General features: G+C 43.6%; 1 protein-coding gene across 2 annotated transcripts; it reads right to left on the minus strand.

Annotated features, from left to right (window-relative positions):
- Positions 1-1,223: 1,223 nt before the first annotated feature.
- Positions 1,224-23,180, minus strand: lrpap1 (low density lipoprotein receptor-related protein associated protein 1). 2 transcript variants are annotated; one of them, XM_056280254.1, is made up of 8 exons: positions 22,893-23,180; positions 22,446-22,590; positions 20,294-20,424; positions 19,289-19,409; positions 17,226-17,381; positions 12,918-13,000; positions 12,436-12,612; positions 1,224-2,172 (listed from the first exon to the last, which is right to left on the minus strand). In XM_056280254.1, the coding sequence occupies exons 1-8, from the start codon at positions 23,052-23,054 to the stop codon at positions 2,104-2,106; spliced, it is 1,044 nt and encodes a 347-aa protein (XP_056136229.1). In that variant the 5' UTR covers positions 23,055-23,180; the 3' UTR covers positions 1,224-2,103. The 2 variants fall into 2 exon arrangements, with proteins under 2 accessions (XP_056136229.1, XP_056136228.1); XM_056280253.1 differs by having other exon boundaries at positions 17,214-17,381.
- Positions 23,181-24,336: the final 1,156 nt, after the last annotated feature.

The following is a 24,336-nucleotide window of genomic DNA, read 5'->3' on the forward strand; positions in this document are numbered from 1 at the left end:
AGCCTGCAAGAAATCGATAGCTCATTGGAGATTAAAATGCTCCTTTCTGCACCAGTAACTTTTAGTCTAACTTTAAAGAGGGTCTTTGCTTGCTAGACTACCATTCCACATCAAAATCGAGGCAATCCATGAAATGAGCAGCTCAAAGACACAGCTCTAGTAAATACAAATAAAATTTATTCAGGCTGATGTGAACAGGATATGATTGAGCAATCAGCTAGCCGGTAGCATTATTCATCAGAGTAATCAATGGCTCTGCTGCTGGTCTGTCAGAACAGGAATGACTGATCTCTTCTCACCGCCATCCTAATTTATATCAAATAATCATTTATATCAAACATATTGATACTAATTTTTCATATTGACTCTACTAGACCAATTTATTTAAAAACACCACAAGAAGGGAGGGTATGATAAAGCCAAGTGAAAAATTTGAGAGTCGACCAAGTACAATCAATAATCTTAACATTACTCAGCCATGACAGGCTCTAGGACTGATATCCTCTGCAGGATTACTTGTAAATATCGATTGCTTTTATTTATGCTGGACTATTAAGAACAAAAACATTTTTTTGATTATCAACTATTGTTAACCTTTGTATTTTGTTGGATAAAAGATTGTTTTCAGGTACCTTGTTTTGAATACCTCCCAAATACATATGCAAAACTAAGTGTATCTCACTACAGACAAAAATGAAAATGCATTAAAAAAATTTAACAGAAAACGACTGGTGTTATTTATACAGCTATAAGCAAACTGACTACACAATGAAACATGGCCTGCCAGAAATCCAAGAGAGCAAAACGTGCTAATGTGTTTGGCTGGACATCTTCCAGGAGCTGAATCACAGTCTACATCACATCATCTGGTTCAGAGGCGAAAGTGCTGCTGTCCATTCCCTCAGCAAAACCCCCCACAAAGTTGTCTTTCTTGGACTACTGCCACACCTAACTTCTCCCCTACACCTGGCTGCCATCAGCCGTGCTAAAACGTGCCATTAAAACACGAGAACGACCGGGATTTCACTCCTACCTAAAATGACCACCGGTTTTTTAACTATATTCTGTCAAGATAAATACCCAATTAAGATATTAATGCATTACATATGTTAGTATGTCTGTTAGGAAACGACTGACACCAAACTTAACATTTTAACAACTACAATACTGAAACAATTTAAACTTCAGAGACATGGCCGGTCGAACTTGAATAGCAAAATTGAAAAAGTGAAAATTTTACCTGAAAAACCAAACGGAAAACACATATTGCTTATCTAACAAACATAACAAGGCCTATAAAATATGAAATGTAAAAAAAGAACTGAAAATAAATATTGAAACAGTCCCAAACAAATACTACAACATGCCAGTGGTAGTTATGGTGCGTCTGTACCCAGACATGTTGGAAATAATCAAGTTTAGACGATTTCTCTGCACTGGAGGATGCTAGTTTTTTTCTAGGATAGAGCAATGAATTTCGCGAAGGAAACGATGCGACCGACACACGTATGACGCACACAATCACGTGCAAATTACAAAGCAGTCATTTTGACTGCTCATGGTCATTTTAGGTAGATCTTATAACTTTTTTGTGCAATTGATCTAAAACTCATTTTAAATGCAAATATATGCAATTTACGAGAATTTGGGGAGCAGCAAATCTGTGCTTTTTTTCCCACAAAATTATTAAACTTTGAAAATCCAAAATGGTCAAAATGACCGTCTTGGTCGTTCTTTAAACTGGGTTATACCATTTGATCTTAAACTACACAGTGAAAATCTGAATGAACTGAAAAATTAAAAGAGTACTTGCATTTTCCTGACCAGCTAATTTATAAAAAGCCATCTATTATTCACATAATGTACAAATATCATCTAGCTCTAAAGTAAACAGACATGTTTGTGCACAAATCATTCATCAAATAATCAAACACTTCATGATAATGCAATTTAACATAGTAAATCATTATAAAAACTTACATGGGAAAACACTGATTATTTCACAGCAGTTATTATGTGGTGGAGAAAGTACTGTGTGTGTAATTGCAGTGAGGGAGCTACAGTCTGGTAGTTGACTCAGATGGGGAGGATGAGCCGAGTCTCTCAGAGTTCGTTGTGGTCGAGTCCCTGGCGGGAGATCTTGTTCGTCAGGTCCTGCATGTGTTTCTTCATCTGAAATCCAGAGAGAGAATTAAGAGGTGCTACGCATAATTTGTTTTGAATGTTGACATGCACAGTTCAGCAGTTGTGAACAACAACAACAAATCAGAGCCACGTCTTTTGGGAGTGGGTTATCAAAGCAACAACAACAAAAGTAAGTCAGCTGGCCCGGCTCCTGTTCTTTTCAGTGCAGAAATCTGGACAATGGGAGGATATGGCAAGATTCCATCAGTACCACTCAAATTTGTATTTTTTTTTTTTAAATTCCCCCCCTTTTCTCCCCAATTGTATCCAGCCTCTTCCGAGCCGTCCTGGTCACTGTTCCACCCCCTCCACCAGGGGACCTAGCGCATGGGAGGATCACGCTATTCCCCTCAGTTCGCTCTCTCCCCCGAACAGGCGCCCCGACCGACCAGAGGAGGCGTTAGTGCAGCGTCCAGGACACATACCAACATCTGGCTTCCAGATGGTCGGGCGTCCCTACAGACACGGCCAATTGTGTCTGTAGGGACGCCCGACCAAGCCGGAGGTAACATGGGGATTCGAACCGGCGATCCCCGTGTTGGTAGGCAACTGAATAGACCACTACGCCACCCGGACGCCCACTTTAACATTCAAATTAGTCCTCTCTCTGCTCCTGTCTTTAATGCGACCCAAATCCTCCTGAGCCTCTCAACACTCCCCTGCTCGTGGTGTCCCTTCTGCTCCATCCACATCCACGTTAACATGGATAGTGGTCAGTCTGCTCTTTATGATTAACTTCAAGAAAACATTATTTATCAAGGAGGTTTTGAGGGAAAAGAAGGATCCAAAAATAAAACTCAAACGGTTTGTTTGCTTTCTTGCCTTGTCTCTGAAAATGGTCTCAGGAAAATTTAGAATATATAAAAAAAAGGGGGGGATGATTCATATTCAAGTAGTTTCTTGTCCCCCTCCAGTATGAATGCACACTTATGATCAAGCTCAGATGGTGTAAACCCCCTTCTACCTGCTAGCCCCCACAGGTCTGAAGACTTCACCACCTTAACCTTTAAAAAAAGTCTTAAACTAAGAAAACTGGGAAAAACACTCAGCAGCAGGCTGCTTATCTTTTGTGACCAGGAAAATCTAAGCTGATGTAAACTCATGTTTTATTTCCCCATTTATTGAAATTAATTAAAAAAAAATCTGAAGCCAATTTTTTTTTGCTGAAAAAGCAGCCAATCGGGCAATTAGTTTGCTTTACTTTTTCCTAGCACTCCTACACAAGTGAAATGAACAGTGCTCATCTGGCAAATCCATCGGCCATCAGACAGTAGCCTGGCAGTGATCGCCAGCACCGTAAAGACAGAAAAACAAAAACGCTGTTTAACACTCGGGGCATTTTCAATTAGGTACGAATACTTTGTACTGTGCAGGAGGAGTACGATAGATACGTGCAAACCCAAAGAGGTGAAGAGGGAACGGAACGACCATCCCTGAACCGGGGGGGGGGGGGTCTAAGAGTAAATCTGTCACCATCCTACAATGCTGTGACTGCAACCATTCCCCAATCCTCTGTGAATAGCACACACGGCCATTAAAAAGTCACAGCAATTTGCATATGAAACTGATCGTTGGTTTCGGTCATTATGCCACTGCATTGTTTATGAGGGTGGGGATACCTGCAGTCAGTTGAGACTGAAGAGGTCACTTAGATGAGTGATGAACATTTCTCTCAATAAACATGTCCAGATGAACTGATTCAACTTTCGATTTCTACAACTAAATGCTCAGCTAACTGGCATAACCTTCACAAACTATGGTTCTCAGTTTACTAGTTAGCGAGCTGCACTGGATGTTCGGCCATGTTTCAGTTCAGTGAGAGGGACTACGCAGTCGAAGCTCCGGTCTTCAAGCACTGAATGATTCGGTGAACTAAATCTTTTGAACTAATCTTTTTAATGAACTGATTGATGATTCAGTACACCGAAGAACTACTTTGCCCATCACTATTCGCAAAGTTTAACTAAGGAGGCTAACGTTAACATAGCAGCATTTGGAGGGCGTCCAGGTAGCATAGCTGTCTATTCCATTGCCTACCCACACAGGGATCGCCGGTTTGAATTCCTGTGTTACCTCCGGCTTGGTCAGGCGTCCCTACAGACACAATTGGCCGTGTCTGCGGGTGGGAAGCCGGATGTGGGTATGTGTCCTGGTTACTACACTAGCGCCTCCTCTGGTTGGTCGGGGAGAGGGAACTGGGGGAATAACATGATCCTCCCATGCGCTACGTCCACCTGGCGAGACTCCTAACTGTCAGGTGAGAAGAAGCAGCTGGCGACGCCACATGTATCGGAGGAGACATGTGGTAGTCTGCAGCCCTCCCCGGATCGGCAGAGGGGGTGGAGCAGCGACCGGGATGACTCAGAAGAGCGGAGTAATTGGATGGATACAATTGTTGAGGAAAAGGGGGGAACCCCCCCCCCCCAAAAAAAACAGCAGTGTTTGATCTCACTTCTGCCGTGGACTGCTGGCCGAGTGTGCCAGAAGGCCAACATACAAAAGCTGCGTCCAGTAGGCATTGGCAAGTGTGTCATGTTGGTGGTATGTGTTATTGTACAGAAGTGTGTCCCTTAGTACGCGCACGTGCACACGCATGCATGCACACGCGCGCGCGCACACGCATGCATGCACACGCGCGCGCGCACACGCATGCATGCACACGCGCGCGCGCGCACACATGCGTGCGTGTGGTAAAAACATTTATGTAATCAATTGTCAATAAACTTTGTGTGTTACTTGAACATTTTTCACTGTGCTCCTAAATTTCTTTGTGTACTCCTCGGGCAAAAGGTTAGCGTAGAACCCTGCTATGGTACTTAAAGCCGTTTTTTCTACATTTTTACCCAGAAATGACACTCTCTTATGGCATCACATGACAGTCCACCTCTGTGTTTTATTACAGTAGTTTTCACATGTGATGCAAACCGTACTCGAGACCACCTTTTCAAGTGCACCCATGCCCAGGTACGGTATGCAGTGTTTCTTGGCACTATTTCAGAAATAAAAACAGACTGCTGGCATGTTTTTCTATCTCCACAACCTCCAAAACACAAATTGTCTCCATGATGACAGGTGATGTAAATAATCAAAATACTCATACGGTGCTAATTGAATTTGTGCTTCTATTACAGTGAAACAAAAAGTGGTTGAAATTCAACATGGGTGTTCCGATGGCCTAAGGGTTATCGTATCAGTTGAACTTTTTTGTTTCTGAATATACTTGTAATTGGTTTGATAGGTTCTCTGTTTAACAGGTGATTGCTGTTAACTTGTGATATTTAACATACTATGCATGTCAAACATCTGGCTATTTGCAGGGGTTAAAGCAAAAAAAAAAAAATCCTGAGCCTGAACTTTTTGTGTGTGTGTGTGTGGGGGGGGGGAGTTGTCGTCCTGTGGCGTGGACACATTCGCAGGGTAAAAAAAAAAACATTATATGGAAATGAATCTACAGATTATGGTGGGCCTTTTGAAACTGCAATAACAAGAAAGGTCAGTAGGTGGCAATAGTAAAACGAACGAGGACATTGAGGACTGTTCTGGTTGATGGCTTCGTCGACATTTAAGGAAAACATGCCATTTTTTAGCTTTTCCGAAATGTCTTTTAAACTCTGGTGTTATGCCTGCCGTGTGTGTTCAAATAGCTGGCATGCTGATTAGATATTGACAGTTTTGTCAAAGCAATTTTGTCTTTAGCTATTTTTTTGAATAAATTCTCCAGGGGTTGGGCGAGCTTGAAAGACAGATAGTGCTCTGCGATGAAGGTGCACGGGCGTATTTTCAAGTCACACACACGGTCAGTTATTGATGCCGGTACATCAGCTGTGGTTGTTGCTCCCGGTAACCGCGTTGTGTGTCGGAGAGCACGAACAGCTGCTCTATGAGCGGGGTCTGACTCATGACGTGTAGCACTTTTTTCCCGCTAGTTGCATATACTAGCTTTCTCGAGAACAAAGTGCAGAAGCGAGCACCTGCTTCTCTTAACTTCTTAACCCAGCTACCAAAAGGCTTACCGTCCTTCCCCATCTCTTCTATCCACGGCCAGCGCCATTTATTTTTTAATCCTTTATCAACTAGGGGGGCATCTTCCCCAGGATTCATGAACTTACTCTCCATCGACGTGACGTCTCTCTACTCGGGCATCTATGCAGCATAGGACTCGGTTGAAGCAAATTTTTCCAAGACCCGCCCCATTCTACTTCTGATTGGCTAATAATGTTAGTTTGAGACCGGGAGAGTTGTGCTCCTCTCATATCATTGGCAGACAAACTCGAAAGTGATGGTGATGAAATCAAGACGTTTTTTTAAATAAAATACTTTTTTTTCCCCCGCAGCCAAACGACGCACGCCGGAAATCCGGCACGGTGCCGGAATACTTTAAGCCCTGAAATACACTGCTCAAAAAAATAAAGGGAACACATAAGCAATGCAATGTAGCTCCAAGTCAATCACACTTTTGAGATATCAACCTGTCCAGTTAGGAAGCAACACTGATTTGTGAATCAATTTCACCTGTTGGTAAATTGTCTAATTTCCACCAGGTGGAAATTAGACAATTTGCAAGACAACCCCTATAAAAGGAATGGATTTGCAGGTGGTGGCCACAGACCATTTGCCTGTCCTCATCTTTTCTGGCCGATCTTTGGTTAGTTTTTCATTTTGCTAGTGCCCTCACCACTAGAGGTGGCATGAGGCGGTATCTGCAACCTACAGAAGTTGCTCAGGTAGTGCAGCTCATCCAGGATGGCACATCAATGCGTGCTGTGGCAAGAAGATTTGATGTGTCTCCCAGCACAGTGTCCAGAGCATGGAGGAGGTACCAGGAGACGTGGAAGGGGCCGCAGGAGGACAACAACCCTGCAGCAGCACCGCTATCTGGTCCTTTGTGCAAGGAGGAACAGAAGGAGCACTGCCGGAGCCCTACAAAACGACCTTCAACAGGCCACTAATGTGCAGGTTTCTGCTCAAACAGTGAGAAACAGAATGCATGAGGATGGTATGAGGGCCCGACGTCCACAATTGGGGCCTGTGCTCACAGCCCAACACCGTGCAGCCCGATTGACCTTTGCCAGAGAACATCTTGGTTGGTAGATTCGCCATTGGCGCCCTGTGCTCTTCACAGATGAGAGCAGGTTCACACTGAACACATGTGACAGACGTGAGAGAGTCTGGAGACGCTGTGGAGAACATTCTGCTGCCTGCAACATCCTCCAGCATGACCGGTTTGGCGGTGGGTCAGTGATGGTCTGGGGAGGCATATCCTTGGAGGGCCGCACAGACCTCTACGTGCTAGCCAGAGGTACCATGACTGCCATTAGGTACCGGGATGAGATCCTCAGACCCATTGTCAAACCATATGCTGGTGCAGTGGGCCCTGGGTTCCTGCTCATGCATGACAATGCTCGTCCTCATGTGGCCAGAGTGTGTCAGCAGTTCCTGTATGTCGAGGGCATTGATGCTATGGACTGGCCTGCACGTTCCCCAGACCTGAATCCAATCGAGCACCTCTGGGACATCATGTCTCGTACCATCCGCCAACGCGATGTCGCACCACAGACTGTCCAGGAGTTGACTGATGCCCTGATCCAGGTCTGGGAGGAGATCCCTTAGGAGACCATCCGTCGTCTCATCAGGAGCATGCCCAGACGTTGTAGGGAGTGCATACAGGCACGTGGAGGCCACACACACTACTGAGCCTCATTTTGAATCGTCTTGAAGAATTTCCACAGAAGTTGGATCAGCCTATGTTCTCATTTTCCACTTTGATTTTGAGTATGATTCTGAATCCAGACCTTAATGGGCTAATGATTTTGATTTCCATTGATCATTCTTAGGTTATTTTGCTCTAAACACATTCCTCTGTCTAATAAATCAAGATTTTCAGCTGAAATATTTCATTCCTCGAGGTCTATATTGTGTTTTTAGGTGTTTCCTTTATTTTTTTGAGCAGTGTATGTTGATTGTTTTTAAAGGCTTATAGTACAGGTTTACAATAACCAACCCAATTTTTGGACAGAATATGGATTGTTATGAACAGTAACATAAACAGTCAGCTCTCAGTACAACATCCTTCTTAAATAATCTCAAAGATATACCTATATATCATGCATGACAAGAGCACACCAATGTAATATAAAATATAGAAGAAGCAGAAGCAGCTCTGATTTTGAACATAGGAGATCGCAGACGGTTGGTAAGTGATTTGAAACTTGTTTTGAGTTTTGATTCAGATGTAGGCCGCTATCAGGCTTTATTGGGCTGAACACTTGCTAGTTTCACTCTCTGAGCTTAGATAGGTGGGTCAGCTGACATGGGTTCAGTTGTGGCACTTCCTGGTATTTAAACACACAGCTGCACTATAGCGTCAGCCATCATTGTGCGAAGACCAAACTGGGTAAAGACCTGTGCAAGCCAACCAAGCAAGGACACTGACTGGTAATTCCCTTTTCTACAATTTTCTCTCGTTGCCTGCCTCACCCACCATGCGCTATAAAGACATCCCTGTCACTCAAGGTTGTTGGAGAAAAAAAAAAATCACATCTGTCGCAGACACTGCAACCCTGAGAACCTCTATTCACTCAGGAAAGCCACCTCTACTCACTACTCCTTTACTTTTGGCTTATGGAATTGCCAACTGGCTGTAAATAAAACAGAATTTATCCAAACACTAGCTAATCTGTCAGACATTCAGGTACTAGCCCTGACCAAAGCCTGGATACATCCAGAAAATACTGCCACACCGGCCGCACTTGCTGTTGACTCTGCTTTCTCACCCCCCCCCCCCAATTCTGTTGGGCGTGGAGGCGGTACAGGTGTCCTGATTTACAAAGAATTGGAAATTCACTAAGCTTTCTCAATTAAGCAATAACTTCTCCTTTCAGTACCATGCAATCATGGTTACCGCTTCTATTAAGCCATTTGTGGTTGTCATATACCATGCACCAGGGTGTCAGCTGGGGAACTTTGTAGTCAAAATAGACATGTTACTCTCAGTCATTGCTGATGATGACACACCACTGATTGTCACGGGAGACATGAATATCCATACTGACAAAACCCAGGCGACTGACTTCCCATCTCTTCTGTCCTCTTTTGACCTCAAACAGGTCCCCACCCCTCCCACACACAAAGTGGGCAATACCCTTGATCTGATTTTGACTCGGAACTGCGCCACAGCAAATCTGACTGCCACCCACCTACATCTGTCAGACCACTTCTTTATTCAATTCACGGCCTCCTTACTGGAACATCCTCATGTTCCTCCCACAAATGGTCTCCTTCCACCAAAACATCCGGTCCCTTACACCAAGCCAGCTTTCCAATGAGGTCTTGGCTTCCATGCATCCTCATAATGAATTCTCTTCACTTCCTGTCAACACGGCTACAGACACACTCTGTTCCTCACTAGCCTCCTCTCTTAATCTCTGCCCTCTAGCATCCAAACCTGCTCGTAATGTCCCCCCTAGTCCATGGCTCACTGAGGTCATCAGACAGCAAAAGGGCGGGTTCAAAACAGCTAAGACCACTTACTATCAGAACAAGATCTGTGGCACCACTGATGCTCAAAAAATGTTTTTTTGCTTTTAACTCACTCCTCAATCCGCCTCCTCCTCCAACCTCCACTCTGCTCACTCCAGACATGTTCGCTTCATACTTTACTGATAAGGCTTCTGCCATCAGTAACCAGTTCTCTGAGCCTGACTAACTCTGTCTGCCGCTGCCAGCTAACAGTGCCTCACTTACCTCATTCTACCCCGACCAAGGAGGAGGTCTCCAAGCTTCTGCTGGACTCTCGTCCCACTACCTGTCTGCTGGACCCGATACCATCCAACCTCCTACAGACCATTTCCCCCACACTTAACCCCCGCAGTCACACACATCATCAACTCCTTGCTTACAACGGGTGTGTTCCCCACTGCATTTAAGCAAGCTTGGGTTACCCCGCTGCTCAAAAAACCTACACTCAACCTAGCCCAGGTTGAAAACTACAGACCTGTTTCACTCCTACCCTTTCTATCAAAAATACTTGAGCGCACGATCTTTAACCAAGTCTCTGAATTCCTTTCTGAGAACAATCTGCATGATCCAAATCAGCCTGGCTTTAAGCGGGGTCACTTTACCGAGACTGCACTTTTGTTGGTAATGGAATCACTGTGTTTGGCTAGAGCTGCTGGTCAGTCTTCAGCTTTATTGCTGCTAGAGCCGTCAGCTGCCTTTGACATGGTTAACCACCAAATCCTCCTCTCCACACTCACTGAGCTTGGTATCTGAGGATCTGTCCTCTGTTGGTTCATGTCCTACCTCTCAGGGAGATCTTGGAAGGGGAGGTGTCCAAACTGCATGGCTTATCTACATGGGTGCCTCAAGGGTCAGTGCTCTGTCCCCTTCTCTTCTCAATATAGACCATTTCACTTGGTGCAATCATCTGCTCCCATGGTTTCTCATACCACTGCTATGCTGACGATACCCAGCTTTTCCTATCATTCCCGCCAGATGACCTCACAGCCTCGGCATGGATATCATCATTCCTTGCTGATATCTCTGTATTCTGCCACCCCTATACGCCCTACATAAGCTGGCAGATAGACAACTCCTCCTCCAATCACCATGCTGAAGAGGGTGATTAGTTCCACTCTGTTTCATGGTTGACTGGAAGTAGGGTAAAACTACAAGATACAACGTAACAAGTACGCAAAGTTCAATACACCAACAAAAATGACCATGAAACGATATTTGAGTTTCAAGTGTGTTACTGCAATGCAATTTCTAGCATACATTTTATTATTGACCAAATAAGGTGAGTATTTTGGCTAAACTGATGACAACGGATTGTCACATCCAACTAATTCACTAGGGTTAGCATTCACTGGTAACAGCACATATAATATGAACTCGTACAATAAAATACGAAATATTACATCAAGTCAAACTAATATGACTAATAAATGTGACTTAAGACTTATGTTAAGAAAACTAATATACCGACAGTGCATCCAAAAGCATGAAAAGTATGTAGAGGAATATCAATATCGTGAACAAAATGTCTCGAGGCTTTTACCAAGTTTTCTGTTGACTAGTGCAATTCCTGTGCTGTCGATGTGGTGCTGTTGACATCATCAGTGAACAAAAGACTCCTAAAGAGACGGTACACATTAACTATACTGACAGCACATTCTGCATGGATGAAAGATCGCCATCTTCAGCTTAACCTATCTAAGACTGAGCTCCCCGTCATCCCAGCCAGTCCATCCATACAACAACAGATCAATATCCAGCTCGGATCAACCCAACTCATGCCCACAAAGTCTGCCCGAAACCTGGGTGTCATGATTGATGACCAACTAACCTTTAAGGTTCACGTGGCCTCGACTGCTTGGTCGTGCCGATTTGCCCTGCACAACGTCAGGAAAATTAGACCCTACCTGTCTGAGCACGCAGCACAACTTCTGGTTAAGGCTCTTGTAATATCATGCATTGACTACTGCAACGCCTTACTGGCAGGTCTTCCTGCATGCACTTTCAAACCTCTGCAAATGATCCAGAATGCAGCGGTGTGTCTGGTCTTCAACCAACCCAAAACAGCACATGTCATGCTGCTGTTCATATTCCTCCACTGGCTCCCAGTTGCTGCCCGCATCAAATTCAAAACCTTGATGCTCACTTACAAAATAGCAACTAAAATGGCTCCCACCTACTTGAACTCCCTCATTCAGGTGTACACTCAGTCCCGCACACCACGCTCTGCCAATGAAAGGCGCCTGACACTTCTGCCACAACGGGGCCCTAAGTCACTAGCCAGACTCCTCTATTCTGTAGTTACCCAGTAGTGGAATGAGTTACCAAACTCCATTCGATCCGCTGAGTCCCTCTCCATCTTTAAGAAGAAGCTAAAGACCCAGCTTTTTCTGATGGTATTAAATACAAAAAAAAAAACACGCTTCTATGCACCCTATGCATTGCCCTTGTGCACTGCCTGTTGACGCCTATGTCCTATCAGATTTGAACCTGTTTTTTTGGCACTTGCTTGCGTTGTTGTCTCCTGACTAGATCCTTGCTTGTGTTGTTTTAACTCTCAGATGTACGTCGCTTTGGATAAAAGCATCTACTAAATGAAATTGTAACATTGTAATATCTTCCATGACCTAATCATTTCCTGGCGACCAACCTCTTGGTGTTCTGTGACATCAAACAATACAAACAATGGCCTGTGTGGTAAACTTGTTGTCCATCCATCCAAGAGTCCCTCCCTACCTTGTAGCCCATCTCCCTGGTCTTCTCAGACAGTGCGATGTACTTCTCCTGGTTCCTCTTAATGTGCTCCTCGTCTCCCAAAGCCTCCACATGCCGAAGCTTCTGGTGGGACAACTCCAGTTGTTCCTGGTAGTGGACGTGCTTCTCTACCTTGGTCTCAAAGTGATGCAGCTCCTCCTAAATGCACAGTCAGGGGTCGGGTGAGGGAACAGGCAACATGGGCAATGTAAAAAGTTCAGTTCAACCTCAGTTAACCACATGCACAACTGTACATTAAGAGAATGGGAAGACCCAGCATTCATCTAAGGCAGTGACAAGTTAAATAAAGTTACCAAAGGTTACATTCTCAGCTGTAAGAAAATGAAATCCAGAAAGGTATGGGAAAGCATGCATGAAAACCAAGACAAGGAAATACTATGGATTAACAAGAGCTTTATCCTGAGTGCTGAAAGAACTGAAGATGGGGTGTTTTTAAAAGCTACCTTAAGAGAGTCCAGCTCATCGTCACTAAGGTTGGCTCTTTTGGCAGCCTCCCACAGCTCAATCACACGAGGCTCCCTGAACTCTGCATAGAAAGTGGAGACAGAGAAGTGAAAGAAGATCAATACCTCAAAGGGACTGGTAACAGTTAAATACGAGAGATCAGCGTGACGTCACAACAACAAACAACCTTCTTCCGGGTGGCTAGCTTCGCGGAGGGCAATGTTTACACAACACAGAAGGCAGAGTCGAAATGCGTCTGTAGCAAGGGGTCTGTAAGGTTTGTCCCATTTGTGTATGAAATAAAGAGCATATTAAAGTAATTTTGAGTGCAGATTAAATTAAACTATTGTTTTTGTGTTCATTTTATCTTCAACTTGTGTAAATAACGTGTGTAAACATCAATACAAAAGTTTGTTGGATTATGCTCTCTAGCCCAGCTAACGTTATTCGTGTTGGAGCCTAGTCCACCAGTGGGACATTCAGCTCAAACCGGTCTCGAGGCATAATATGCCTATGTCCCGTCTCGAGACATATCTCTTGAGACATTTGTCCACCTCTGGACGTTTTGCTCCTAACGGACATTTGGGACATTTTTGGATCGCCTAGCTGAATGAGAAGGTAAGGAAGTGTTCGCGACTAATTAATTAATAATTATGTTGAAACAAAAATAAAGTAGTAGGCTTAGCTATAGAAAGCTGGGTGTTTCATGAACAATATTATATGTTGTTTTCATTAGAAATGACGCGATCGGGGATTTACGTTACTTTGACTGATGTAAAATGTAGTTAACGTTAGCTAGCCAGGCGGTGTTTGGGGAAACTCAACTGACGTCTGGGTAATGTAATGCCGGGTGCCACAACAATGTATCTTGTACACCAATGTTTATTTTGGGGATAATAGCACGTTAATAATAGCAAAAACGTTTGATTTCTCGAGAAAGTATACAGACTGTATATATTCTCTCTTTCAATTACAAAGCTAGTTAGTAATGTTAACATTACTGTAGCTAGCTAACGGGCCAAATATGAAACGGATAGCCTCTCTGGCCTCGTGTCACCAGTCTCCCACTACGCAACAACGGCAACGTAACGTTAGCTAGCGGGTGAAACGGATACACAATCTCCCACTACACAACGGCAACAATGTTAATTTTTACATGTAATAAAATGTCTCCCACAAATCTGGTCATGAATGGATGGTTTCCATCCTCCTCCCAGTTCAGCACAAGCAAGTCCTCCTGGCAATTTCACTAACTTTGTAACGTTAGCAGTGCTCTTCGTCCGTTTTACCCTCTGTACCCACAGACTTCGCCGGGTAGATTTAGATTTATCTGATGGAAAACGGAAAAAGCCTAAAAACTAGTTTGCCGGGGTACATTTGGCATTACAGCCCCACACACAGCACGATTTCGGCATTTTTGAAAATTAATTTGTCTGTTCAACTAGTGCTATCTAACCGTTATGTACGTTAGCTACTAGGCACTACCCAGCTACTAGAATCCACCCGGAAGTAGCTTGGCGCTCTTTGTTTACAAACATTCTGATCTCTCCTATGGCTATCATACCTACAATATGGCAAAAAGAAAATGGCTGCATGAGGTAAAAACTCAGGTCATCTTCTGCCCCAACATGTCTCCACTGCATTACAATGCAAATACCATAAGATCACAAAAAATATTAGGCAGATAAGCTGAAGAGCCAATGAAATGATCACTGCAGTCAGTGTGTGTGTGTGTGTGTGTGTGTGTGTGTGTGTATAAGGGAGTCATCATGAGTCAGTGTGAAGTGAATCTACAATTGCTTAACTCTGGAACTAACTCCCACCGAAACTAACTCCCCAGGAACTAGAAATGCCTTACAAACTACAATACACTAGACAGGGATGTCCAGAGGCGACATAATAAAACACATTAGTCATTGTGTGTGTGTGTGTGTGGTTTAGGGGTGGGGGTTGTTGCGTGAGTGAGGTAAAGCTACACTGAAAGCAAGTGGAGCTGGAATGCATAATACAGAAGTTTAAATGCAGGCTTTAACGGCACCGTTTTTACACTGATGCTGCGGTCCTTAAATACGGTTGACAACCAGTAACAGTTACTTTCACCACTAGAGGGCCTTCCATTTTGTGTATTGCAAATCCTCTGCCATTATGTTACATAATGCCTCTGGACGTTTGCATGCGACTGTAACTGTACCAGGGATACATGGTCATTTGATACCAGCAAGCAACATCATGCAGCTGGAGAGTGACACTAATTCTTACACCAATCTAGATTTTTTGTTAGTGTTTTGCATGCTAGGCACATTATGGCAAGCATCTACTTATTTAACCTATATTTAAAACTTTAGCTTACATCTAACTTTACTCCTTTTTTGTAATTGGAGATTAACAGGATTGTTGATGTGGAGTTTATAGGGATTCCTTAAATGTAATGAATCGGTCAGTACCGAGGTAACCGTACTAGCTGGGAGATGACTCTGAGCCAAGTGATTTGGTGGCCTGGCTGCAGTCTCCCTCATCAGGTTGTCTATGAACAGCCCCTGGCAACAGGTGGAAGACCAGGCACTAATACCGGATAATGTATTGTCTGAGCATCAGCATCGCAATGTATGCATGTGCAATAGTAACATTGCAAAGATTGAATGTAATCTTTTCTCCAAGCTATAGCACATATTCATAAATCTTAGCAACAGGCTTAATGATGTGGTAGTGAGTAATATTGTGCGGTTAGACATTTTCCTTATTCATAAATGGGGATTAGCGCCTGACTTTAACCGCTTGTGCTATTTTGACCACACCACCTCCTTTTGATGATTATCATGTCCCAAATGAGACAGATAAGAGCACACTGCTGCACAAAAACAGCATCTGCTCTGGCAAGGTGGTATAGCCTCCAGTTTCTGATCTTCTACATTAAATATTTTTTATTAATAAACACATCTTTAAACATAATGTGTGGTCAACCGTATCAACAATTCAACAATCAAGTGCAACATTTGCCATTACTTTTACAATTACAAATTATGGACCGGATTAAAGACGGCAGCAGAGAGAGGGCTAATTTGAATGTTAAAGTGGGCGTCTGGGTGGTGTAGCGGTCTATTCCTTTGCCTACCAACACAGGGATCGCCAGTTCAAATCCCCGTGTTACCTCCGGCTTGGTCGGGCATCCTTACAGACACAATTGGCTGTGTCTGCGGGTGGGAAGCCAGATGTGGGTATGTGTCCTGGTCACTGCACTAGTGACTCCTCTGATTGGTCGGGGCGCCTGTTTGGGGTGGGAGGGGGAACTGGGGGGGAATAGCGTGATCCTCCCACGCGCTAGGTCCCCTGGTGAAACTCCTCACTGTCAGGTGAAAAGAAGCGGCTGACGACTCCACATGTATTGCAGGAGACATGTGGTAGTCTGCAGCACTCTCCGGATCGGCAGAGGGGGTGGAGCAGCGGCTGGGACGGCTTGGAAGAGTGGGGTAATTGGCCAAGTACAATTGGGGAGGAAAAAAAGGGGGGGGGGGAGAAGGGAGGTTTTAGATCACACATGTGGGTATGTATCCTGGTCGCTGCACTAGCCCCTCATCTGGTCGGTTGGGACGCCTGTTTGGGGTGGAATAGCGTGATCCTCCTCCGTGCTACATCCCCCTGGCAAAACTCCTCACTATCAGGTGAAAAGAAGCGGCTAGTGACTCCACACATATCGGAGGAGGCATGTGGTAGTTTGCAGCCCTCCCCGGATCGGCAGAAGGGGTAGAGGAGAGATCGGGACAGCTCAAAAGAGTGGGGTAATTGGCCTGATACAATTGGGAAGAAAAAGGGGGCAAACCCCCCCCCAAAAAAGTAACAGTTCATTTACATATCAATTTTAATTGGCTTTCACAGGAGCAAATGCTAACAATAACACCACGGTAGTATCTCCACAGCAGTAACCACAGCCATGGTATTTTTATAAATGAGTCGAGATTAACACAGCATAGATTTTGAGGAGTACAATGCTAATACTGCTGAATTTAATTAATTTGGGCATATAGATGGTACAATGCCAGCACCCCCCGATCTTGGCACACATGCCCAGTCTGAGGCAGGATGTGACACTCCAGGACTAAACTTCACAGCTATCTGTGGAGGCGTTGCCATCATAAACAATAAACCACTGGCAAACTCATTTTTCAATTATGCAAAGCAAGCAATATAATCTTATATAATGGACTGCAAATACTGTGTGTGTGTGTGTGTGTGTGTGTGTGTGTGTGTGTGTGTGTGTGTGTGTGTGTGTGTGTGTGTGTCTGTGACACACCACATACTTGCTCCCTCACCACTGTCTTCACTAAAGCCCTCATGGCTTAGCTTGCGTAGGCGCTCAAAACCCTGGTTGAGGTCCCTCATCTTCTGCTTCAGCTCTGTGTGTTTCTGATGCAGCAAATGCTCTTTACCCTCACCCTCCAATGGGGAGACCACATTTTTATGTATCTCTACGAAGACAAACAGAAGCAGGCAGGAGATGTGATGAGGAGGCAGTTTTGTGGACCAGAGAGGTGGGAGGTAGGGCAGGGCAATGGTGGGAGAGGAGTAGAGGATCAAAGGAGAAGGATGGAGAGATAAAACACAGACAAAGAATGATGAAGTCTGGTAGCTATTTGGAGGAGTGTACATAAGAGAGAGAGAGAAGAAAAATGGAAGGGCAATGTTAAGGTAACTTGGCCGTACACTGCCATAATAACTGTAAAGAGGCACACCAGATAACTGGTTTGTTTTTTAAATGTCACATGGCTAGAAGATACTTATTTGTGGTTGCATCAAAATGGAATGATTATGAAATTCTTGTCTATCTGGCCTGAATAAACAGATGAGGGTGGAGCCCAAGCCATTGGTTTTGCATTTAAATGCATCAGAGAAGCAGAATACCTGATGCTTGTTTAGGAGAAAATTGCTAAAAAACTGCTGACAAATGTGTGGCAGACGGCTGTCAGGTGTCACCCATGTTCTGAGGTGACACTTCTATTCCCCTGAATTTAAAAACACTTTGAGACGTGGTTTAACAAGCACTGTGAGTATGAGCAATGGGTGGCATTGTGTTCAGGGTAAAGGCCACTTACTAATTATAGAAAGCTGAACAGTTAGTATGTAATCTCATTTGTACTGTATATATTGTATACTGTAACAAGTACTATAAGATACTGTAATAGGTACTGTAATAACCTTTTTAAGTCCACCTGCAAAGGACAGTAATGAGTCCAGTATTATATTGGTGTTACAATTAATATTGCACTGGTGAGAATAAAGTAACAGTACGGTAAATAAATGGTAAATGGACTGCATTTATGTATCGCTTTTCTAGTCTACTGACCACTCAAAGTGCTTTACAGTATATGCCTCACATTCACCCATTCATACACTGATGGCGGAGGCTGCCATGCAAGGCGCCAACCTGCTCATCAGGAGCAGTTAGGGGTTCAGTGTCTTGCTCAAGGACACTTCGACACACTCTGTGGAGCAGCTGGGGATCGAACCAGCGACCTTCCGATTACTAGACGACCTGCTCTACCTCCTGAGCCATACCGCCCATAGTACTCCGTGTTAATATTCTAGAGACCCGCTGTTCACAGATTTTCTATTGCTAAGTATTTTGTTATTTACCTCTTTACTCCCTTGGCCATTTGATATGCCTAGGTACACAGATATTCTCACTCTTTGTTAGATAATCACTGGACAGTCACTCCTTACCCACTCCGTTATATAACGCAACATTCTACAGTTTTGCAATATGAGGCATTATGAAACACTGTAGAATGTTGCATTCATTATGCCTACTGTTTTTTTAAAGGAAGCAGCCCACCAAGTCAAAATTCTTGCATGTGCAAACTTGATGAATAATTTACTTTTACTTCACTAACATCAAGACAATCTTTGATTCAATGCTCAGATAACCAGAGAACTGAATTTTATTCTTTATATAAACTTAAGGGAGGTTGACGTCTGCTACTATAGTAATGGGTAATAGACAAGTTAAGGTTAAAAATGGGGGTGTGATAAGAGCACTGTAGGTTTGAGAATAAGAAATTTGAAAATAAAAAAAGAAAGCAAAAGGAAGCTGACTTGACATTGAGCAAGGGTAAATGAAATTCTAGCTGAGGCTTGGAGTGCTGACATGAAAGACTGCCAACTTGCATTTGGCTAAGAGGTGAGCAATGGCAGGCCTCCTTCGGCCTCCTAAGAATAACTAGAGGTTGTTCAAATGAGGGATGACAATGGCAGAGTGACTGATAGAAGTAAATGGCACCGTTTATTAGTTCTGGAGGATAACAACAGGGGTTAGCACAGTTAGTGAAGTACAAACTAGAGAGCCTACAATAGACTCCACAGGCTTGAGGTGACTCACCCTCAGTCCTGCTGACAGTATCCATAACAATGTTGTACTCATGGATCTTATCTTTATGGTGCTGGAACTCTCTCTTCAGGCTCAGCAACTCTTCCTGGGAGAACTTCCCTGAATTCTTTGCCTGTCAGGGAAAAAGCCATGAGAAGTAAAGCAGCAGTTTTAGTGACAGTGGAAAAAGCTTTTGGTCCTCACTTCAAATAGAGAGCATGAATGGGTAAAATGCAAACATTGGTCTTAGTGTTCATCATTTGTTTTGGATTTTTTTTGCCCCTTTTTCTCCCCAATTGTATCTGGCCAATTACCCCATTCTCCCGAGCTGTCCTGGTCGCTGTTCCACCCCTTCTGCTGAGCCAGGGAGGGCTGCAGACTACCACATGCTTCCTCCGATACATGTGGAGTCGCTACCCACTTCTTTTCACCTGATAGTGGGGAGTTTCACCAGGGGGACGTAGCGCGTGGGAGGCTCACACTATTCCCCCCCAGTTCCCCCTCCCCCCAGAACAGGCACCCTGACCGACCAGAGGAGGCGCTAGTGCAGCGACCAGGACACATACCCATATCTGGCTTTCCACCCGCAGACATGGCCAATTGTGTCTGTAGGGACGCCCGACCAAGCCAGAGGTAACACGGGGATTCGAACCGATGATCCCAGCGACCAAGCCAGAGGTAACACGGGGATTCGAACCGATGATCTCAGCGCAATAGACTGCTACGCTAACCACATGCCCTTGTTTTTTTTTCTTTACTTGAAACTGAAGAAGCGTAATTATGTCATTGGTTTATGCCTTCACTAATTTACATGGCCCAATCACCTATGAAATGCTTTGTAAAATTATCATTAATTCTGAGTAAAAGTCTTAAAATAAGGTTTGTGTCATTCATGAGAGTCTGATGTTTTGGCGAGACTAGGACAAAAAGACCCTACAAAAAGGTTAGGAGTTAAATAAAAGAGTCCCCCCCCCCCCATAACTTATAAGCCACACGCACATACAAAAATACACCTACCTTGTTCCAGAGTTTGTCTAGCCTGGGATCATCAAATATGTCTCCCTCCTTGGTGTCATGGTCCTTCAGGAAGTTGCTCTCCAGTGGCCGTGTGTCCCTCTTTCCGTCCATCCCATACTTGGCCAGAATTACTGGACAACAAATTCAAATGATTCCTTCTTAAAAACAGTTTCAGTGATGATAATATAATAAATATATCCTTAGGAACACTATGAATAAGAACTGTCGTTGTCCTTGATAAGTTCGCACAATTGTGAGGTGACTTCAGAGAGCTACACACTAATTCTAGCACAGATTTCATCATGCATACACACACCATTTAACCCAAGATCCAATTTGTATTCTCTTTTCCAAACAATTACCTGGGATGCTGCACTTCCTGCCAAAAGCTTTCCTATTGACTTCATATTCCCAACACATTCTCTAGTGTTGTCACCATTTGCAAAGCCAGCTCTCATGGCTAAGGGAACAGCACCATTCATAATAAATGGACTGGTAAAAATGAGCTGGGCCAGCTGACAGCCAAGACTTCATTTAATCAGGCTGGGTGACGACAGCTTATCGGAATAAACCAGGCAGCAGCATTTTTCCCTTGATGTAGGTAATACACAGCAGACCAAAGTTGAGGTGCCTATTGGCCTTTTGTGCACTCTGAATTCCTTCCTTATGTCTTTGATCATCTATCTCAAAATACTTTTCTGTCTTAAACAGTGCTGAATAATTAAAAAGATTAGAGAGGGAGGTTGTGGAGGCCAAGCTTAATTATTTGCCCCCCGGACACACTTCTTTGTGAGAACACTCGATTCAGAGCCACGTTAAAGGTGGGTCTGTGCATATGGGCTATCCATAAAAGAAAAGATGATGTGTTAAACAACAAAAAATCCTTAACATCAAAAAAGTTTCCAAGACCGTTGTGCTTATCCTCTCCATTCAGCAGATACCCGATACCTGATGCTTTCACACACTTAACATCTCTGAGTAAAATGTGTCAAGTCTATTTGATTGTCACAGCACAATATACTTCAGTACTATCGTTGAAAGCTATGATCCAACCCTAAAGTGGACTCAGGTCATTATAGGTTTAACTGTGGTAATTGTTTACCTCTTCTAACATAATTCTGTCCCAGTTAAATTTTGCTATACCAGCTGCATCAGCACTGTCTTAAGCCAGTACCTGCTGAGCTATGTATGTCATTCATTAACTAGTGTCACTTAATCAAAAGAGTCCTTATAAACAAGGAGCTGGTTGAAAAGCACCACAAACACATAGAATATCGAGGAAATCTCTGCTCACTTTAAGATGAGGCACTACTGGGGTCTAGCATTTAGATTGATAATAAAAGGTTAGATTTTTAGAATTCTTTGAGTGTCACCCTGAACAAGGAAGAGAAACAGTAGCGCCCATGGAGCTGGAAGGAATTGTTGTTCAAGAACATGACAGAAAAATTTCTTACTATAAAGGAAGGTTCCTAAATTAGGCTGTATGCATTGCCTTTGATTTCATTAGTTTTAAGTTTTCCTTTTTGGCTTTAACAGGCCAGATTGATTACTGACAAAGGGACTCAAATCCAGATTCCACAGGCCATTTGCTGCACCAACCTGGACCTAAAAATATATCTGGACAGTTGAAGCTATACCAACATGACTGAAAAGGACATGGTGAATCAACATTCCTAGATTAACAACACTATAAGTAACTAAAAGAGGTGCAAAGGTCAGGGCCATTGTGTCCCAGACATTTTTAAGTAAAAATTTTATGATGCCGTGAGAGAGACGTGCCATGAAAAGTAAAGCAGAAAAATAGAAGGGGTGTTTGAGATGTGCTAGTGAGTTTTAATTCAGTGAAAAAGAGTGCTGTTCTGATAGTCTGACTGCAAATGAGTCGACCTTTTTAGATCACTGAAGGGCTGAAAAATCAAGGCTGAGGCTGCAGAATGTGGAGATAAACAGATAACTTTTTTCCCCTTTCCGGGAATCTAACATGTCTATGAAAAGGCAGAAACTCAACTATCTTTTTTATTTTTCGCAACTAAATTGTTACTTGCCACAAACATGAATTTCTTGGTAACACAAGCAAAAAGCTCACTGACTAAAATAGACTGAGCAGAGTTCAGCAGAAAGTGTGGACAATATAACCTGAACCCTTTCTCACCATTGAAGTTGCGGCGGAGCTGAGCCTCTTTCTCTCCGTTCTCATCCAGTCCTTCAACTTTCATCTTCTTCCACTGCAGCTCATCTTTCTCATGGATTTTCAGGTCACTGTGCAACTCCGCCTGGTGCACCGGGGACATCTGCATCTAACGGACAACGGAAGAGACACGCCGGGAAAAGTAAGAAAGGTGATGAAAGACAGGGTGGAAAAAGGGGTGGAGGCAGTTACAGGGAAGATGGAGAAGAGCCACAGCTATAGTCTGGACAACTTATTGAATCGATACCATTTCATTCCGGACCAAGGCAAACCTGAGCTTGGAAACCAAACAAAATCATGGTTATTTTACGAGACAGACATGCTGCATATGTAGATATATGATCATCGGACATTTGTTTTAGAAAGATAGCCTCACATTTGGTGAAATTCCACTTTCTTCAAGAGACTTACCCTGATGGCTTTTTCCCACACTTGGTTCAATTTGGCTATCCTGAATTCTACCGTCTTCCCATCATTGCTAGTCGGTTTGGGCTCGTTAATTTCCCGGGAGTATTTCCCTGCTCTACCACCCACCGTGAGGCACAGCAAGGTAACAAAACACCGCACCTTCATTCTTGAAATAATTATACACGCCTAATAACTACTAAATACCAAAAAACAGCTAATTGTCAACACAAGTATAGCGAAAAGTCAGCTGGAACTTTTCTTGTTATGGCTAGCGAGAATACCACAAGTCAGGCGCTTGAGGGGGAGGGAACTTCCGTATTATTTGCACTGAGGGATATGTAGTTTTATATTGTGTGCTAGGAAGCTTTGTGGAGCTGACATAAGAGTGACTGTTACTGCTGTTCCCGGCATGCAGCTCTCCACTCTTCTTGGTAACGGAGGACTTCAAACGCTGGGCAAATAGGAGACCTCCAGTTTGGATGTTGCGAAAAGCAACGAACATAATTTTATCCATTCTGGAGCAAACAGTGATTTATTACTTATGTAGTTATCATTCAAAACTGAATACCCACACACACAAGTGAGTAAGTGGTAGGAATTGTTAATTTTGCATCGGTACCATCTAAATATTCATATTCTTCATTATATTCTTTCGTCGTTAGTCACAATTTTATCTATTCTAATGCACATTCTTTTTTTATTTAATTCATTTACAGCTTCTTGCGTTATTTTTTATATAGTAGTCAAGTCAATTTTATTTGTATAGCCCATTATCACAAATTAAAAATTTGCCTCAGTGAGCTTTACAGCAATACAACATCCTGTCCTTAGACCCTCGCATCGGATAAGGAACAAATCCCTAAAAAGAAAAAGAAAAAATGTAACAGGGAGAAAAAAATTGGAAGAAACCGCAGGGAGAGCAAGAGGAGGGATCTCTCTCCCAAGACGGACAGACGTGCAATGTACACTCACTGGCCACTTTATTAGGTACACCTTGCTAGTACCGAGTTGGACCCCCCCTTTTGCCTTCAGAACTGCCTTAATCCTTCGTGGCATAGATTCAACAAGGTACTGGAAACATTCCTCAGAGAGTTTGATCCATATTGACATGATAGCATCACGCAGTTGCTACAGATTTGTCAGCTGCACATCCATGATGCGAATCTCCCGGTCCACCACATCCCAAAGGTGCTCTATTGAATTGAGATCTGGTGACTGTGGAGGCCATTTGAGTACAGTGAACTCATTGTCATGTTCAAGAAACCAGTCTGAGATGATTCGAGCTTTATGACATGGCGCGTTATCCTGCTGGAAGTAGCCATCAGAAGATGGGAACACTGTGGTCATAAAGGGATGGACATGGTCAGCAACAATACTCAGGTAGGCTGTGGCGTTGACACGATGCTCAATTGGTACTAAGGGGCCCAAAGTGGGCCAAGAAAATATC

This window comes from Lampris incognitus, chromosome 5 (assembly GCF_029633865.1).
Source record: "Lampris incognitus isolate fLamInc1 chromosome 5, fLamInc1.hap2, whole genome shotgun sequence".
Classification (NCBI taxonomy): Eukaryota; Metazoa; Chordata; class Actinopteri; order Lampriformes; family Lampridae; genus Lampris; species Lampris incognitus.

Coding starts and splice junctions, on each gene's coding strand:
- lrpap1 (XM_056280253.1), bottom strand. CDS start 23,054: ATGAAGGTGCGGTGTTTTGTTACCTTGCTGTGCCTCACGGTGGGTGGT. Junction 22,591..22,892: donor TGTGGGAAAAAGCCATCAGG/GTAAGTCTCTTG, acceptor GTTGTCCGTTAG/ATGCAGATGTCCCCGGTGCA. Junction 2,173..12,435: donor CCAGGGAGATGGGCTACAAG/GTAGGGAGGGAC, acceptor TCTGGATTTCAG/ATGAAGAAACACATGCAGGA.